The 20,450-nt window shown below is 29.7% G+C and overlaps 1 protein-coding gene across 2 annotated transcripts in view; it reads left to right on the top strand.

Annotated features, from left to right (window-relative positions):
• LOC136975079 (probable ATP-dependent RNA helicase DDX43) overlaps nucleotides 1-10,951 on the top strand; it is a 107,969-nt gene extending 97,018 nt beyond the window's left edge. For both annotated transcript variants that reach the window (XM_067270077.1, XM_067270076.1), the window contains 2 exons: nucleotides 3,795-3,882; nucleotides 10,313-10,951. In XM_067270077.1, the coding sequence (XP_067126178.1) occupies nucleotides 3,795-3,882; nucleotides 10,313-10,435 (211 nt within the window). In that variant the 3' untranslated portion in view covers nucleotides 10,436-10,951. The remainder of the gene's footprint in view (nucleotides 1-3,794; nucleotides 3,883-10,312) is intronic.
• The last annotated feature ends 9,499 nt before the right edge of the window (nucleotides 10,952-20,450 follow it).

Genomic DNA, 20,450 nt, shown 5'->3' with positions numbered 1-20,450 from the left:
TTTAATGTTCAAACTTTTGTGAGGTTGCTGAGAATTAGAGGATAAACAAATGTCAGGATTTATTGGATATGGGATGAATGGAAGTGAGGGAGACATCTGCAGTTACAAATAAACCAATTTATTAATTATAAGTCTTGCATCAAGTGGAGTGACTTGTCAACAATTGCTACTGGTCTGTTGGAGAGTTGATGGCCCTGGGATGGTCGGTCTAGATGATGATTTAAGGAGTTGTATGTTGGGAAGTATGGTGACAAAAGTGATGAAAAACAGTCCAATGCGGTAAGATGAAGATAAGGATGAAAGTCTGTGTGCATAGAACACTGGAGGCAATGTGACCAAGGTAGCAATCAGTGCGAGTGACAGTTACAGCTCACAGTGAGACCGGGAAAGTCTTGCTTTGATCTTGAGGTTGGGGTTTTTAAAGAACCCCAATCTGTTTTCCGATTGGCGAGTTTCTTGTATCCAGGTGGATAATAGACCATTTTGAGCCATGAAGGGTCAAATTTGACACTGCGTCTTTGATCAAGGGAAGTTAATCAAACTTTGAAAACTCTACTTGTATTTACTTATTGTTTACTACCAATTCTTTAAGTCTGAAACACAATCTCTGCACTAGATATCCTTTTTAAAGTTTTTTTTGTTCTCTCAATTAAAATTTTTAATTCTTTCCCATTTTTATTTACGTTTTTCTTCAAGTTTTTACAAGCATTAGAATCAAAGCTTGATCCTCTGATTTGACACCTTTATTAAATTTTTAACACGTGAGCTCAAGTATTGCTCATGCTTCACTTTAGTCAGCTTCAAAGTACTCTGCATTGCACTTATCAAGACTTTTTTCCCACTGCTATAAACAGTTCCTGAATTTATCAATTTTGATGCCATTTAATGCCTCTGCAGTTTTTTGTTTCACCTCTTTCACACCAGAAAATTTTTTCTCCTCCCTGGATGAAAAAGTTCTCAAACAGTTGCATAGGGGAGAAGGGAGGGTGAAGCATGGAGCTCATACTGTTTTTGGCCAAAAACCATTGAATATAGTTTGGTATAGGCAGGAATGTTATGGTGGAAACCCCAGTCACCTGTTTAGGATGCTTCTTCTGATCTTGACACAATCTTCTCAAAACTTCCAGATAAAAACTCTGGTTAATGATTTGACCTGGAGGAACAAATTCCAAATGTACAATATCTATCACGTCAGCCATTACGAAATAGCATAATGCATTGAAAAAAAAATCTCAAAGTTCATTGCTGCAAAACAGTCTCTCTCAACAATGCCAATGCCATCTGATAAACTAATGGCATGGATTCATTGAACATTCATCTAGTACATGAAGCTTCTACTAGAAGCCTGCCATGCGGAAGAGAAATTTTGGTTTTTTGGACCCCTTACACAACCTTTATTTAAGGTAGATTTTAATAAATTGATAAAATGAATTTTAAATTTTCACATATGAAGAAGTATTAAGAGATGTCAAACATTTAGTTTGTCTATAATAATTTATACTTATTTTCTCTTTCCTTATCAAAGTTTAGGATTCAGTGATTTTTTTTTTTTATATTTTTGATACCTCCCATTTTAACAGCTTATGGTATAGTGCAGCATTTAATTACTTAAGTTTTTTCTCATTGTAAAATAATATTTTTTATTCAAAAAATGATTTAATGATCTTATTATTATTTTATTTTTATTTTTGTCATATTTCAATTTCCATCAATGTACTTTATAACTGTGTAAAAACAATGATTTTTACAATTTTCCTTTAGATATGATATTTGTTGATACTTGTTAATTTGATTTTAAATTTTATAGCTTTTTGTTGTCATTTATTTCATTCTGAAATATTGTTTGTTTGATCTGTTTGTTATATATAATTACTATTTAGAATGATACCTTTTTCTAAGTGTTCAATTCATTTTTGCATTTTGTAATTGAAAAAATTTTCTGGTTCTTTCTCAATTCATTCCTGTACAGCAGCTTGAACTTCAGAATCTGATAGTGTTGACCTTTACAACACCATGTTTAATTTTAGGGAACAACTGTAAATCTGGGGATGTCAGATCTGGACTGTAAGTAGGGTGCAGAATAATCTGTAGATTTAGTTTCTTAAGAGTTCTTTGTTTTCTTACTGTAGTGCAGTTTCAAATCCTTGTAAGGTACTTAAGAGTCACAAAATTGATTTGATCATTTCTTTCTACAGGATGATAAAGATGAGCTTATTTTTAAACTTGACGACTTCTGAATGACAATTTAAGAGATTTCTCAAAACAGACTCAACATTTATGGTTATTAAATGATGGTTGTTTTTATCACACACTTTGCAGACTGCTGTGGGAGATATTATTTATCAATTAGTTCTCATTTTTCCATTTGTAATAATGTCTTTTTTATATTTTCAAAACTGATACCATTAGCAAACTTTATGCAGCTTTAATATTGTTTTCCTTTCTATTATTTCATCTCTTAAATTTCCTTCTCCAAATGTCTTTGTCATTATTTCTTCAATATATTTCTTTTAAGCATTTTAAATCTTTAAATAATTGAATAAATAAAATGTAACTTAGATGAATTCTATGATATATCATAAAAAATAATTACTATGCAGGAGAGGAATAATTTTAGTTAAATTCATTCATTTTGTAAAAATTCCAATTGCGATAGGTCTTGTATGGTAACAACTTAGAACAGATGAACTGAACAAATCTCTTGTTTTTAATTAACAACTACAGAAGGATGTATCAACTTGCAGTATTACTGATTTATATACTGATGTTGTTGCCATAGATGATGATGCTATTTTTAAAATCTTTCACTGATATTTATATGTAAAATTAAGTAAATAAATAAAATATATAAATATATATAATCAAATTTATACATATAAAAATATATAACAAATATGCAAATATGTATGCAGAATCCTTATGAAAATGTGATAAAGCATAAAATATTTATTATATATATAAATTCATATTTCAAAAAGTATAAGAAACCAGCCTACCAAATTTTATTTCATATGCAGCAAATCAGAAATCAAATATCTATATCATTCTTTAAAAATATAGAATTGCTCATCCTAATTGTGTCAGTGTCAATCTTACTATGGTCATTATGTTCACACTAATAGTTTTATTAAGTTTTCTTCTTGGTAACATTTTGTCATTGAGTTTATTTGTGTATATTCTTCATTGCTTTAATACCCTTTTTTATTCATCAGCAAACAAGATATATACTGTAAAGTGTTCTTGTCAAATTTTTCTTCTTTGCTATTGTTGTAGCAATATGTTCCAAGAAATAACTGTAGTTTATATGAATATCTTCATAAATGTAGATAATTGTGATGCATGATAAAAAAAATTAGATGTCATGATTCCTGTCTCATTTTAAGATTTAACTTCAAAAACTTAACAGATCATATTTATAGAAAAATATATAGTAATACATTAAATTCTTTATTATAAATTATTGGAATTTAAATTTTAATAGATGATCTATTTTTTATCTTATAAATAATTAAATCAATTTGCATTTAAAATTGTTTTAATCTATTTATAAAAATCACATAGGATTAAATAGGCTATGAAGTAATTGAATTATCACAATTTATAAACTTCATGAGTTATTAACTGAATGAAAAATTAATAGTTTGTGCATGGTTTGTTTAAAATTTTTAATATTACATTTATTAGCCATTTTCCATCACACACGAAACTTTTATTATTATTATTAATATTTACATTATTTCTTCTATCATTTTTAATAATAATTGAATAACTTTAAATTAATTTTTTTTTTAAAGCCAAACAGGAGCTTCCATTACTTTAATGACTCGTAATGATTGGAGTAAAGCTAAGGATCTTATTGAGATTATGGAAGAAGCTGGCCAGGTAAGTTGATTATCTGCAAATAAATTGTAAGACAGATATAATGATTTCATATAAAATTGAATAGAAAAAAAAAACTTAGTATATATAACAAATAACATTTTAATATATTTTTTTTATTGTTTTTATATCATCATTTTTAATTACTTGGTTTATTCAAAATAAATCGTAAATTAAAGTAATATTTCTCTCTTCTTTCTTCTTTCTAGCACAAAGTTTAGTAGTACAAAAGAACATTTTTGATCACTTAAATGGCCTTCACCAGATACAAATAGCAAATTCAGAAGAATCTGTTGCATTCTAGTACGTTTGAAGCTTTTTTTAAAAATTTCACACTTTGGATCTGTTTGGATCATCATGTGGCTGTGTGAAATTTTTAAAAAAGCTTCAAACATACTAGAATGCAACAGATTCTTCTGAATTTGCTATTTGTATCTGGTGAGGCCATTTAAGTGATCAAAAATGTTCATTTGTACTACTAAAGTTTGTGCTGGAAAGAAGAGAAAAATTTACTTTAATTTTTGTTTCAGCTTTGTTGATGATTTTAAATCATAAATTATATAGAGCAGGGATGGCCAACAAGACAATCGCGATTGACCGGTCGATCGCCAAGTCAATTTTGGTCGATCACTAGCGATGTCTTGACTTAATGTATTATATTTGTAACCGAACGCAACTGTGTGCATGCAGTTATGACTCGACTCATAAGCAGTGAGTGCACTTCGTACTGAAACAGTGTATAAACATAGTATGTATTTCACACTTCCCCCTCCCCACTTAGACTATGCCTATGACAACAAGTCGATCGCAAAACATTTTTACGATAAAAAGTAGATCTTATGTGCACAAAAGTTGGCCACCCTGATATAGAACATCTTTTATGTAAAGATTGTTTGTTCGTTTTTGTAGTTTTTTTTAGTTATGTTACATTATATTTTCTTACAAAAGCATCTCATTTTGCTGTTTAAGTGATTTTAGGATTATTGCTTGACAACATAATAATATATCAATTGTTTCTAAGTGATTTTGGTCCAGAAATTAAAATATTTTTGCTTTGTAAATGTTTTAAAATTTGATGGAAAAATCATTCTATAGAAAAAAACTCTAAAATTCAATTTTACATTGTTATTGAACCAAAATCATTAAATTAATATTAATCCTACAAAAATAAACAAATTTAACAAAACAAGAATAAAAATTTGAATATGTAGGAAATTAGATACCTAAATTTTTACTTTTAAATGTCTTTTCAATCAATATCAATACATTTTACAGTAGAACCTTATTAGATTGCCACTCTTTAGTCTGCATTCTTTGTAATCTGACACTCAGTCAATATCTCCATTTCAACCGTATGTTATTACCAATTAATCATTTACAATGCCATTAACCACATATCTTAGCTTAAATTCTTACAAAGTTTTTTTAAATCTTTGTTTGTGTTTTTATGCAGTAACAATTTTAAGAAGTTATATTATATGAATATTTAAAATGTCTCAAGAGCAAAAACATAACATTAGATTTGTCTAAAAAATATTTTGAAGTTATTTAATGACTAAAAAAGGGGGTGAAATTACAAGTTTGTCAAATTATTTAGGATTGGGAGAACTACTCTAAATGACTTAAAAATGAATAGTGAAAAAGTTGATTAAATTAGTAAGATAGAAGCATCTGGTGGGAATGTTACTGAGAGAAAAACAATGAAACACTACAGTTAACAGTCAAGTAGATCTTGTGTTATTTCAGTGTTTTGTTCAACAAAACACTGAAGTAACATAAGGAAAAGCTGTAGAGTTGAATAAGAAAATTAATGGCAACTTGTTATTTCAAGTGAACATGAAACTCAAGCTTAGTAGGTTCAAAAATTGACACACAATTCTGTGACTGCACGTTGTAGAAAAGACATTATGAAAATGAAGCACAAATACAGTGATTCATAGTGTCTTTTCTACAACATAGTCACAAAATTTTGTGTCAATTCTTGAACCTACTAAGCTTGAGTTTCACGTTCACTTGAAATAAGATCTCTTCAAATTTATAACTTGTTAAGTCTATTTTGTTGCAATTGTAGACTTGTATGTGGTTAAGTGGAATCACTTCTACCAAAACTGTGGCAATCTGAATGTACAAGTGCCGCCCCTGCTGCCCCCACTACGCTACGCCACTGGATCACGCTCACAGTCAGGGTGGCCAGGTGGTGAAAAATGAGACCCAATACATCTGGTTCAGACTGATGATGAAAAATTCCTGGGTTGTTCATTTGGATTCAATCCCAGGTTCTCAGAATGATAAGCTAATGCTTCAATTGTCTCTGGCATCTGGCCATTTGTAATGTAACTTCAAAAAAGGTTAAATAAATAGAGATAGACAAAAATTATGGATTTTTTTTTTCAAAAGTAGAGAATATTTATTCATTTGATTTAACTTTATATATAGTTATAATATGGCTTATACTTTTGTAAAGTTTTATATGTAGTTATGTATGTACAGTACATAATGAATGTATGTTCTTAATCGTTTGCTAATTTGCCTAATTCATTAATCTGTCACACATTTGGTTCTGATCTTTGACAGGTTACTGGAATTGTACTGTGTATCATCATAGTTAAGTTGTTAATTATTCCTTTACTGCCAATATGTTACATGTAGCTCGTCAGTAAATTTTGAGTGTCTGTGTGCTTGCATATCTATCAGGAAATCTATCTTTCTGAACCATAAATGCATTATACCAATCAATTTACATTTTTTAAAAATTTAATACATATTTTAAAAATGGGATAATCTCAATGGATTTGGTAATCATTTTTACATTCTAAAGTCCTTTTTATATTCATATAATTATATTGGAAATACTAAACAAAAAGTTTTCTTTTCAATTACAGTATTTGTATATCTTTTAACATAGAAAGCAAAGCATTTATATACTTATAAATAAATTACTAAACTTTCAAATAACTAAATATAACTTTTTAACAAATTATTCTATGAATTTAGGAGTTTAATTTCATGATTTTGTCCATTTTCCAAAAATTTGTCTTTGTTTTCTTCCTTCTTGTATTATGCTGATTCCTTTTTAATTTTTCATTATAAATTACTGCTGCTATAGTCAGATATTTGGTTTAATTCTCTGTGGTTATTTTTGCAATTTAACCTCAAAATAGAATTAGGATGGAATAAGGATTTGAAGGGATAAGATTATGCCATAAAAGGAGAATCTGTTAACAGGATGTCTCCTCTGAGAACTTTCTAGGGAAACTGTTCCCTGTTTGGGTCATAGATACATGAAGAAAACCCATAAAACTACAATCCATTGGGCAGGTACAAAGCCACAATCAGCTATTGCTCAACCACTGGCATATCTTTTAAAAATTAAATATTTAGCTGTATATTTTAAGCTTTATTATTATTTAATAATAATATTTCAATGTTTAAAAACTGTTTGGTTTTTATTAGAATAGTTTTAAAGTCAAAAATTGCTGATATGAAATCTGATATATTTCATTATTTTTCTATAGTTAATGTTAAGATTCATTCTTTGAAATTCATTGTGTCTATTACACTTCAGTCTCATATCCAAAATGCATCAAAGTATGAAAAAATTGAATTTTTAATGGTTTGTTCATTTTGTTACATAATTACTTAGAGCAAAGAGCTATTGTTTTTTTACTATTTTTTATCAGAAAATTTTTTTAGTTATTTATTTTATGGATTATGTAAAAATATCATAATGCATGATAGACTATTTGGTTGTGATTTTAGTTAAATAAATGCCTGTTCACAAATGATTTTATAACAAACTAAGCTAAGTAGTTTATGAATTAGTTTGTAAAGAAAAATTTATTTCTGTTTACAATAAGTAAATTTTATGACAAAATTTTGAAATATACTTTTTATTTTGGTAACTCCCTCAAATTTTCTTGGTATATTAACTCTAAAAATTACTTTCATAACTTGAATTAAATGTAGCTCAAACTGTCCCTAACATAATTATATTTAGTACAGCAAAAGAGTAGACATCAGCCTGCCTGAACTGGAAGTGTGTGTTGGATGGAAGGAGGTATGAGTAATGTTAGAAGACAAATAATTTTTTTAATACAAATTTTATTACTTCATAATAAACATGGTATAAAAACATTTCAGAAATGTAAAAAAAAAAAAAAAAAACAGCTGAAAGAGACAGATCCCTGTTTCAACTCACAAGGAGGTAACAAATGTCTCCTCCTGTTCCTTTCATCTGACATAGACCCTTCCAGCTCAGGCTGACTCTTGTCTATTCCTTCCCTGCATAGACCATAGTATAATAAAATTAATGACTTATGATGTAGGCTTATTTCATTTTATGTTGTCCCAGAGGTTGACTTGTTATGATGGCAAATTTTGAAAATTTAATTTTTTTAATCAATGTTTTTACTTTTAAATATTTATAGTGCAATTTATAGAATAAAAAACAATAATCTATTTAACTGTTACCATTAGAATTGAACATACTTAAATTTTCTTTATTCATTCAAAGATTATATTAGCATGTAATATTGGGCGGGAGGAAAAGAGAGAAATATTTCAATATATTAGATGTAGTTAAAAATGTATCAGTATGTAACAAATGTGTTTGACTGAAAAATAATATTTATTAGACTTGAATATTACAATAAATTTTGTAGTTACATATTTTTAAAATATTAATCTTTTTTAAAATCCAGTTTGGATTTTAAAACAGAGTATTAAATAACTGTGGTGTGTTTTAACTTTTTTAATAATGAAATGGATGAATTTTAAATCAAATTTTTATAATAAAATAATTTTTAATTTTACAATAACACATTTTTGTAATTATTTCTAATTGAAAATGGGAGTGAAATTTCTGAAAATGTTGTTTTTATAAGTTGGATTATTTTATTATTGTTGTTATTAAATAAAAGTCTAACTTTTCAATCATGATGATATGGCATTAGAGATACTTCTTTTAAAATTGATATCTTCATTTTATACTATTCTCCTAATTCTTAATAAAAAGATGAAATTTAGGATATATTATTTAATTGAAAACTAGAGTGCAGTTTTCCTAATCAAAACTGATGTTAGTTATGGTGATAAATATTCCAGCCAAGAAGAAATCACAGAATATTTTTAAATATATACACTTTTATCTGTAATCGGTTTCTTTTCTTTATATATAACCCTGCTAATTGAACTCTTTTCTAATCCAAACAACTCCCCAACAATAATTAGTATGGATTAAAGATTAAAGTGCACTGTACTTCTAATTCATTACAAATCATTTTCACTGTCATGCTTTTAAAATTCTGATAGTTTTATTATTAAATTTAAAAGAATTTTTCATGAAATAATTATAATTTTTTAATAATATGCTGTATTTATAATCTAACAAAATGATAGGCCATATATTTCTTAGTCAACATATTTACAATATAAATAAAATTGAAACTTTCCTGGGGGAATTTCCTCCAGAATATAGAAAATTCATAAAATGAAAAATGTACTAATAATGAAAATAGTATAAGTTACTGTAATGATGATTTATGTAGTTGTTTTATTCTTCAGGCAAAAATCCTTGTTCTTTTATTAGTGAGAAAATAATATGTTACTTTTCATCTAAACTATTTGCATAATATAATATATTTTTTATTGAAATAAGTATTCTTATATATTTAGGCAAACATTAAGGTCTTTCCACATACGTGTGTGTGTGTGTGGGGTGGTATATTTATTTATTTATTTAATAATTATTGTTTATTTAAATTATCAAAATTTTCATTTGGAACATGAGCAAGAAATGCTTATAGAAGCTATTTCTTAGTTTTGAATTTCTTAGTTTTCAAATGTAGATGCTTTAACCATATTATGAGTACAGTATTGTGCTGCTTATTACTCATAATGGTAATTGGGCAGCATTTTGACCAGTTTTTTATTTATCAATACAAAAGAGAGAATTTTTATTTTATCCAGCTTTCAAAAGTTCATTACTCCTGTTTAATAAAGTTTAATTTCTATGTATTTTTAAATGTGAAAGGCATAGTTTCAATATTCCATTGTTGCAAAGAAAGATTAAATTAATTTCCTTTTGAATAAGTCTTTTTGATTATAATTCATAAATAATAGTCTAAAATACACTATTATAATAAAGGAAAATAATTAAAAATGATCTTACTTTTAAAAATCAATGAAAATTGGATTTCTTTTTTGGAAAATTTTCAAGTTAAATGTAAGATATGTTCTGAAGTAATTTGCAGCATTTATATTTTTTGGATAAAATTTTTAAACATTTTATTTTATAAACAAATAAAAATCCAGAAAATAAATGAAAAAACAAATTTCATTTCTAACAACTTAAACAGAAATCCTATGAATAATTAGATTACTGTTTTTAGAAAAAAATTTGTTATATATGAAATATTTTGTGTGATATTTTTAGGAAATATCTCAAGACTTAGTGGATATGGCAGACAGATATCAAGTTTGGAAGTCCAAGCGAGATGCAGAGGATGCTGCTGCACGAAGAATGGGAAGATACAATAAAAACAGGAGAGATTATTAAAAAATCTTTCACTGTGTACATTGTGTAGTTTAGTTCTTGTCTATTAATTTAAAAGCATTCCATTAAATAATCATTTGAAATATCTGAATGTTATTTAACTCTAAACATATATGTTCATAAATATACATATAAAATCTGTCTGTTCAATTTAAAAATGTTTTGTTGTTAATACTTATAACTTTGCTGAAATATCAACATTTTGTATTTATTTTTTTATATAATTATGACAGTTTTGTTTTATGTTAATGCAGGAATTTATCATACTGAAAATTATAGACAATAACATCATTACATTTTCTATTGTTGGTCCCAGGAAAGATGTCAAATAACATTTCTAAAATTTAGCCATTTCCAGTAGCTTGTCGATCTACAGTAATAAAAATGGTTTGCTGCTACAACTACAGCAAGTTGCTTGGGCTTTTCAATGGTGATAAGATATACCTAAAATGTAACAAAAAATGTCATTAGTATGACTTTGATTATTACTTATGTATTTGAATATAAATCTGAAATATTTTTGTTTTGCATTGTTATTTAAATACCATTAATAATTTCATTACATTTTATTCAAAAATATATTTTATTGAAATGAAGTGGAACAGTTATTTGAGGAGTTTTTAACAAATTCTTTATAAAGTCTGCAATATAAATAGAATAAGTTATATCATCTGAAAAGTATTAGTACATAATTTATTCTTACATGTAATACTTTATAAAATAAATACATAAACAATTTTTTAATTTCTGTGTTATTTAATGTGATAAACTATTTAAGAAGATAGATTTAATGTATTAAATCTTTGTATAATAAGATTTAACGCATTAAAAGTTATCCTTAAATATATATATTTTTTCTCTTAATGCTGCATGTATGGCAAATCAATATTTTAAGCAATAATATCTCATAAATTTTTTAAAATAATTCAACAATCAAACTCTGTTGCAACAGAATTAATTTCATGTTGAATGTGGGATATTTTCAATTTAGTTTCAAAAAACGCGAAAAAAAAAAATTGGCTAAATAGAACAGAACTCAAACTTACTGAACTTCTTAGCTGAAACAATGTCATTTCTAAGCAGTTAAGAAACTTTAATGCTGTTTTGACTTCAGCTGAACAATAGCTGAATTGTTTAAATTTAAAAAAACTTTGTTTCTCAGCAAATTATTAGAAATAAAATTTCTCTCTTCATTTCAGTGTAATATTCATTAAAAACCAGTGCAGTATTAAAAATTTAAGCTATAAAATTATCATATAAAAAATTACAATTAAATAATTTATCTTGGCAATATTAACAGCATTTCTAACAATAGTATATTTCAGTAGTTGGGAATCCCTGCAAGAATTTTGCTAGTGCCCTTTCCAAACATGCATAAATTAGATAATTTCTCTAAGCATACACTTCCAATTAAAGAATAAAAAAAACGAATCTGTGAAATTTGAGACATACCAAAATTAAGTAACATGACAAAATAATTCATACTTTTTTTAAAGACATATTCTTAAATGAACATAAAAAGCACAAAAATCTCTTGGATCTGTTGCTATTGTTTTCATGATACAATATGCACTTGTCTATCATACAAAATATAGATTGTGTGTATGGATTATTTTAAAATTAACTTTGTCCAACATTTTATGAAGAGTATATGGATTGATGATAGTAATAGGAAAAAAAATATATAGATCTAAAACCAATGCTGCCACATGAGTTTTGGGGGTTTAACCATTCCATTTGGCAATTCAAACAGAAAAATGTTACAATACACTGTTAATATAGTATATAACCCCTTGTATTTAATTCATACTCATTCAGTTCCTATTTATTCTACTGTATTGTATTACTTTATATAGCTATATTGTAAAAATAATATTTTTTAAACTTCATTCTGCATGGGTCTGTCTAAAATTTAGTTTTATTCTCCAGAAAAACAGTTTACTTTTTCCAGTCTACATATGCTTTTTAGAAAAATAAATTTCATGTATCTCTAAACACCTATAAATTGAAAATTATTAAAGAATGTCACACAATTAAGTAAAAATTACTAGTGTTTAAATTTTTAAGTAGGTTCCTTCATTTTGCAAAATAGTTTCTAAAAGCAAAAAGTAGGATATAGAATGTAAAAAAAAACTGTCATTAATGACATTATTTTAAATTTATAATCAAAGGAAACACAACCATGCAATTCAAGCTGATTTAAGTTCTAGTGCTATGGATTAGCAGACAATAATTTTATTATAATTCTGTCAAAGTTGAATATTCAAACCAAAACCTAGACTGGCATTATCCAGGAACTAAGACTTTCATTTATATGACTCAGTGCATTGTAATTTGTCTAAATAACTTGTTTGAAACATATTTGTAATAGATTACTTTGTCGTCTGTTAGAATTCTTATTACAATTGACAAACTAAAGAATTCTTCAAACTCTGAATTTAGTATCAAATTTTATGCCTTTGTGTCCTTGTAGACAATTTAAGTACAAAACTATAAGGACTTATTATACCGGTGACCTGATTCTGATTTTTTCTGAATTGTTTTCTTAATTTGCAGAACCAGGTCACTGATATAAATCCTTGTAGACAATTTAGTACCAAAATTTGAATTCAGTAGTTCTATTCTCAGTTGCTTAAGTAGAAAGCTCTTCTTCTTGTTCTAGATCTATAAACTGAATTAATCTGTACTGAAACCTTTATTCCTACCAGTCTAATAAAAACAAATATTGGTCTGTTAACACACTCTTAGATGATACAGATCCATGAAATCCATTATAATTTTCTGCTATCAAAAGTAGTCAAAAATAGGTTCTAATGATAAAATAGTTTTTTTATTAGTACCTAAAAATACATATTCTCAGGCATAACTATTCATGAAATGTGCACATGACTCTAGGAATGCACTGTAAAAAATTCTTTACTTAAAATCTCATGTCTAATGACGATAAAGACAAGTGTTCGCATTCTTCTTCACCTTTTCCCATGTTTATACGGGGTCGGCATTTCCTTCTCTAATACGTTTCCTCCATTTCTCCCTATCAAGGGCTGCTTCTCGCAAGTCTCCTCTGATTCAAGTCTTTCTCCACCTTATCTTTCCAATGCAGTTTTGGTCTTCCTCTTTTCTTTTACTACCAGTTTTCCCACCCTCTTTCTTACATAACCTGCACTTCACTCTACGTGGCCAAACCTCCTCAACCAACATTCTTGCATCTTCCTGATCAAGGGGCCCATCTTAACAGAACATCTAATAAAATCTTTCCTTATTCTATCCTTCCTTGACACTCCACATCCATCTCAAAATTCTCATCTCTGCCACCTCCATCTTTCTTTTTTGGGCTCTTGTTATTGCCCATGTCTCAGCCTCATATAACATTGCAGATCTAACAACCAATTTGTACAATTTACCTTTGAGCTTGCAGCTAACTTTCTTGTCACGCAACACACTGCTCAGCTTCCTCCAGTTCATCCATCCAAATTGAATTCTATGCTGCAGCTTAAACAAGTGTTAAAATTTTGCAGCTTATTCATAGATTATACTTTATCATTAGCACAGAATTCTAAATAATCATATATAATTTAGAAAGTATTGAATTGCTTAGGTATAAACTTAAATTGAAAATGTTACTGATTTAGAATTACATTTTTTGGCAGATAGGATGCGCAAAAAATCTGTATATGAAATGCTTAGCAGACCCAAACGTTGCAAACGTTTTTAGAATATGAAAAGCTGAAATTGATCAAATTTTGCCATTTTAATCGTTTTTGTCCTGTTTAGATCGATTTTATCATTATAAAAATCCAGTAACGTGCGTATTAAATCGAATGTCATATCATGCTACACATTATATAAACATTAAATAAGCCGTAGTTCGAACATACGAATCTTGCCCATTAGAGTAATAGGAAACAAACAGTGCAATTATTGATTTCTATTGTGCTAGTCACTATAGTCCTATACAAATACTGTCCTTTGTTTTTCAGTTTTTTTTTAAAGAAATAAGTATACTAACATGTTTTATTTAACTTACGTTTGGTATACTTAAAAATCTGTTGTTCTAGATTTCTGAGAAGTTAAAAAATTGAGAATAAAATTAGGATCTTTATCCCAACCAGATAAAATTCTGCACATGAAAAATGGGTAAAAATCGTAGTAAACATTACATTTTTGTGTTTTGTGCTAAAGTTTAGAATTTTAATAAAATATGAAGAAAAATTCTTACTGATTGATTTTGATTGTAATTATTAAAGTTTGTCACTTTGAAATTAATAAAGTAAAAATTATGTTTCACATTTTGATTCTTGTATCAGTCCAAACGAATTTGTTGGATATATATAAACGAATTTAAAATTAACAGCTGCTATTCTATGTTAATTTTAATCTGATCTATTTTCTTTTTATGCATAAATCACATTTTGCCTCCACTCAAAGGAGAGAATTTTTGTCACCACTGCTGGCATTTGCTATAAGGGGCAGTCAAATGGAAACGAGACAGATGGGAAAAAAGTAAGTAATGGCGATTTACTTTTGAAATAATAAACAGTTAACTGTTAATACATTCATCTTTTCTCACAGTGGGATAGTCAATGCCTTCATGGAATAATGTTTGCGGTTGCCTACGGAACCGTGATTGTACCCAGGCGTGCATCTCTTCGTCCGAAGCAAATCGACGGACGGCCACGAATGTCTTTCTTCAGGGCTCTAAAAATATGGAAATCGATGGGGAGAGATCGGGACTGTATGGAGGATGTATAAGGGCTTCCCAGCGAAACTTCTGCAGCGTAGTCGAAACAACCTTGGCAACATGTGGGCGGGCATAACGGAATAATGCCGTCCATCAACATTCCTGGGCGTTTGGACTTGATGGCGCGTTTCAAGTTTCACTGGGAAGCCTGTACACATCTTCCATACAGTCCCGATCTCTCCCCATACGATTTCCATATTTTTGGAGCCACGAAGAAAGATATTCGTGGCCGTCCGTCGATTTCCTTCGGACGAAAAGATGCACGCCTGGGTACAACCATGGTTCCGTAGGCAACCGCAAACATTATTCCATGAAGGCATTGACCATCTTTTCTCACAGTGGGATAAATGTATTAACAGTTATGGTGATTACCTTTTGAAATAATAAACAGTTTACTTACTTTTCCTCCATCTGTCTCGTTTTCATTTGACTGCCCCTAATACATATCACTTCTGTACGAAATCTTTATATACTAGCGGTTCAACGTATGTCCAGAATTTCAGTAATGACAGTGAAACTCTGGAGGGAGAAAAATATTGGGACTACTACTACCATACGCTGACACTTCTCCCATCGTTTTGGCAACAAATATCGTGCGCGGGGAATAGTTTTTGGCTGGTGTCGGAGTCATTGCATGACGATATATGACTTGAGTTCGTCGTGCTTAAGTCAGAAAGGAAATTCACCCAGAACGCTGAAGTTTGTCTCTCAAAGCTTCTTTTAAAGGGCCAAATAGATACTATGCAAGAAAAATTCTATACATTCAGGCGAGAAGTCTGGTGACTGGCACAATAATAAAGAACTAGGCCACAACCAATGCCATGGACCGATTAGAATCGACGTAAAAAGCAAACGAGATGGAGGCCATCTTTCGACGAAAGGACTATCTGCTAATTGTCTGTCTCCCGCTACGTTCTCTGTACTTCGTTTCTTGACAAATGGCAATATTTTCAAAGGGAAAGGTAAAAACGTAGTTACCATTTAGTAACTGACACAAAACAAGAAATGGGAAAGAAAGTTCAGACGGGAATGTAGTGTTTTCCAAATATTTTGTATAACTGCTATAATATAAATGCACTGTACATATAGAAAGAAAAAAAAATTAGTAATTTTAAACAAGTTTTTAGTTATTGATGTTTTTTCTAAAACAGTTTTATTTTTAGTCTCTAAATGCGTACCTGCAGTAATTTTATTTTAGAAAAAGAACACGACAGACGACAAAAAATCACGAGATTAATGTGAACAGGTTATTGACCAAGAGATACAATTAGAATACCTAAAAGAGGTGTTCTAATACATTGTCAGGTTTCATGCATTTGAACAATGCATATATGCAATCTGTTATGGGAAGTAGTAATTGTGAAGTTGATAGTGCTGATGAGACAATTTTCAACAGTCATCTTTACGTGGATTAAAAAAGATTCTCAAAATCAGAGATTGGAGCCGTCCATTAATTACACGTACAAGTTAATTTGTACACAATAAAGAAAAAGAGAGTCAAAAATACTTTTAGCAAACCTGTCCTCTAATTACAGTTGGGCGATGACAGATTGCACTTGGTCAAAACTGTGTTTATTTTAGGGGGATAGCATGACAGAATGAGATAGTTCTTTGGCATTTTGCTACATTCACGAATACTTATAATTGATAAAACTCGTACAGCATAATATATCATTTTTCCTCGTAAAGAGCATTTGTGTAAACAAAAGTGAACCCTCTGTCACCTGGGTGATAATTGGGAAAGTAGGGGAGGGCCAGATGATCTATGGATTTAATAGTCAGTCACATACATTTTTATAAATATATCTCTAATAATCTGGAGCCACGAAAAGAGGTTTGAAAAAACCAGTAGAGAAAAGTTTCGATGCGGAGAGTACTACCCCATTAGTAAGTAGGCTTTTAAGAACAAATTCTCATGCCACTAATACCAACTAAAAAAGTCCACGTAGACAATACCTCGACCTTTTGTAAACAATATATTCTCTCTGAATTTTGTACGATTTTAAAAATTAATAGATAACTAACGAATTCCCTTTTCAAAATTCTGAATTGAGTAATAATATAATTCAACAGGATTCAAAAAACAATAGGACGCAAAAAGCTATATCTGCTTCGGTTTTCGAAAATTTTTTGAAAAAGGATTTTCCCTTTGACGTTAAAAATTTAATGCTTTTTCTGGAGATGGCGTGCATAACTAGAGCTTACAGTCGTCCTTAAAATAGCTTAAGTGTTTATGAAAAAACTAGTTACAATGCTTCATGACTTCGGGCACACTCAAAGAATTCTCACCATAACAATATAAACAATGGGAAAATAACTAAAACAACCACATTTCTATCAACTACCACAAAATGACAAGTTCATTGCGCCAATTTCTAATTCGTCATTTTCGTTTGGGTTAATAACAACTTAGCATTAGATCTGTCTTGTCTACAAAAATGTATATCAAAGTCAAACATCTAATGTAAAATTATAACAGCTGCTATACGTAACAATCTTTATAAATTCGTTTGTGCAACTTTGATCCCAGTGCCTTAAGCCTTTGCAGGAAAAGCCAGCACCGCCAAAACTCAGAAATGAATCCGTAGGGAAGTGAAACATAAAAGGTGACATTTAATTTAATAAATGAACCGTTGTCGAAATGCATACAAAAATAATAGCGAGGTTGAGGCCGAAGTTTTAAACGCGAAAACGTGTACGTCGGACGTTCAGCGCCACTTACAGGAAAGTGGCGCTGAACGTCCGACGTACACGTTTTCGCGTTTAAAACTTCGGCCTTAACCTCGCTGATACTTTATGATAAAGCTGTTAAGTAAACTGTTATTTACCCTATAGAATACAATTATTCTAACTTTGTACACAATATACGCTTAACAAAGCATCCTCGAGGTCGTTGCATCACGCTTTCTTATCCGAAGTAACCAGATCATCCACACAGTTGTTAATCATATTCAATTCTCTCCAATTTTTCATGTCTTAGGAAGGCTGTGTAACTTATAACACTTGGAAATGTTAAAATTCATCACCCCATAATTTTACTATATTGTACTGGTTTCCATCCACATAATTTTACTATACTATACTGTATCGGTTTCCATTCTTATATCATCAATTTTATTGTTCCATCGTAAACGGTCCTACAGTATATTTACTAGTCGTGTTACTCGTATTTCCATATCTTCCCGAAGTACTGTACAGTACAATAGGGGCCAAGCTGACAAAAGTGTGAGCATCCTTGCTCTAAAATCTGAACGCTCTTAATGGGATATACTGTACAATTTAGAAACAGTTTAGCGATCAATTTCGGAGGTCACGTATCACTTCTTGCCTCCTCCACTCGAGATGAGAACGTACTATATATGTGATATGCACTGTTTCTTCACGTATATTTTATGATATGTACTTTTTAATATGTAATTGCTTCTCACGTGTATCCAATGAAGTCTGTTCATTGTGATTGTATAAATCTTTTGATTGTTCGTGTATCTCGTATAAAACTGATTAATGGAAGGTTTTACCAAATATTCTCATACCATAGTATAAGAGCCCTGTTGCCACAATCCCCGGGAGGTGACGTACCATAAGAGTAAAGATCCCTTATAAATCTTAGAATATTCCTCCCTTTGTGGACTGTCGCTCTAAAAAATGCCACCGATATGGCACTCTAAACGGACCGCACTGCATTTCAAAGATGCTCGAGTCATTTTGAAAAATCTTATATGCTACAGCTGCTTTAATTAATTTTGTACTAGAGTCGTCAAGCCTGAATGCATGCGTAATGTGTTGCCTGCAACGAGTATTTTTTGTTCGCTATTATATACTGGAACTACCGCATATAATGGAGGAGTAAACTTACATATTACCGGTATACTTTTTCCATTGTTTATACAGTTATGATTTGGGAATTTATTTCTTTTGGGTGTACAGTAGTCGTGGAGTCCTCGGAACTAATTTTTCCATAAACATTTAAGCTATTTCAGTATTCAAGTGATATGCACAATTATTTTTATGAAAAAATTATGAATTTTTTCTTGCGCAAAAAAGTACGAGTTTTTGCTTTCAAAATTTGGTGTTTTACTTAACCTGTGTTTATTTGTAAATGTTTGTTTTGTTTGTCAAATAAATACAATGGTTAATGTTACCCTTGGTGCCAAGATGGCGACTCGTCTCTGATTCCAGCAAGGAAACAGTGGGGACGCACGTTCTAACCTAACCTAACCTAACCTATTCTAATAATTTGGTTGCTAATAATTATGATAATTTATTAGAATAGGTTAGGTTAGGTTAGAACGTGCGTCCCCACTGTTTCCTTGCTGGAATCAGAGACGAGTCGCCATCTTGGCACCAAGGGTAACATTAACCAATACAATATATTCACTGATTTGCATTCAATGTTTGAAAGCGTCTCACCGCACAAGTAACTTGCAAACGAGTAAGGACAAAAATGCAATAAGGACAAAATTCTTTTATTTTAACATTCAAACAAGAAAAAACTACAAGAAATACAGAAGAAAAACGCCGAACCAACCTTTGAATCGACGATCGGCATTGAGCATCAGCAGCTTCGAAGATTTCAAAACTGAAGTATCTCTTTTCCTCGAAAATTTTCGTTTTACAACTTTTATTTATTTATTTAAATGTGATTAAATTTTAGGTAATAAAGGCTTTCCGTGCGATATATTTAAAAGGTACAAAGTTTAACATATTATAACTGACATTAATGACTGGATTTTGCGATTTGAAACGAATTAAGTAACCCGATTATCTTTCAATGCGATTAATAGGAATAAGCAATTACCTGGAAGGGTAACTAACTTCTCGATAATTGTATTTAACAATTCGTACATAATTAAATTAGATTCTTAATGTTTTTGTGGTCTGTGGTTAATATTTGCCAGTTTCACATCGGACGATAGAAGTGATTTGCCTGCAAAGACGTAAGAATCCAACCTTAAAAGTACACGTTAATGCTTTTTGAACATTGTAACCGATCAAAATTTACACGAGATGCCAATTTTCAAAGAAATATAAATATTAGAAATGTTTTGCCTGCAAGGTTTTTCGTTTCCCTGAAAATTAAACACACCCATCCGTAACGATTCAAATAATTTTATATTCGACGGCAATCTTACATCGAAAGAAATGTTTTCCATTTCTCAAATGGAGAAAAGACATTGTTCTTTGAGTTGTTTAAACATTTTTACATTGTTATTAATCCTAGACTATGTCAACAGAAATATTACTCTTCTCTAAAAGCATAAGGATGCGTGCTATTCG

The sequence above is a fragment of the Centruroides vittatus genome, unplaced genomic scaffold (genome assembly GCF_030686945.1).
Source record: "Centruroides vittatus isolate TY-2023 unplaced genomic scaffold, ASM3068694v2 contig_364, whole genome shotgun sequence".
NCBI lineage: Eukaryota > Metazoa > Arthropoda > Arachnida > Scorpiones > Buthidae > Centruroides > Centruroides vittatus.
This window is presented reverse-complemented; position numbering and strand designations above follow the sequence as displayed.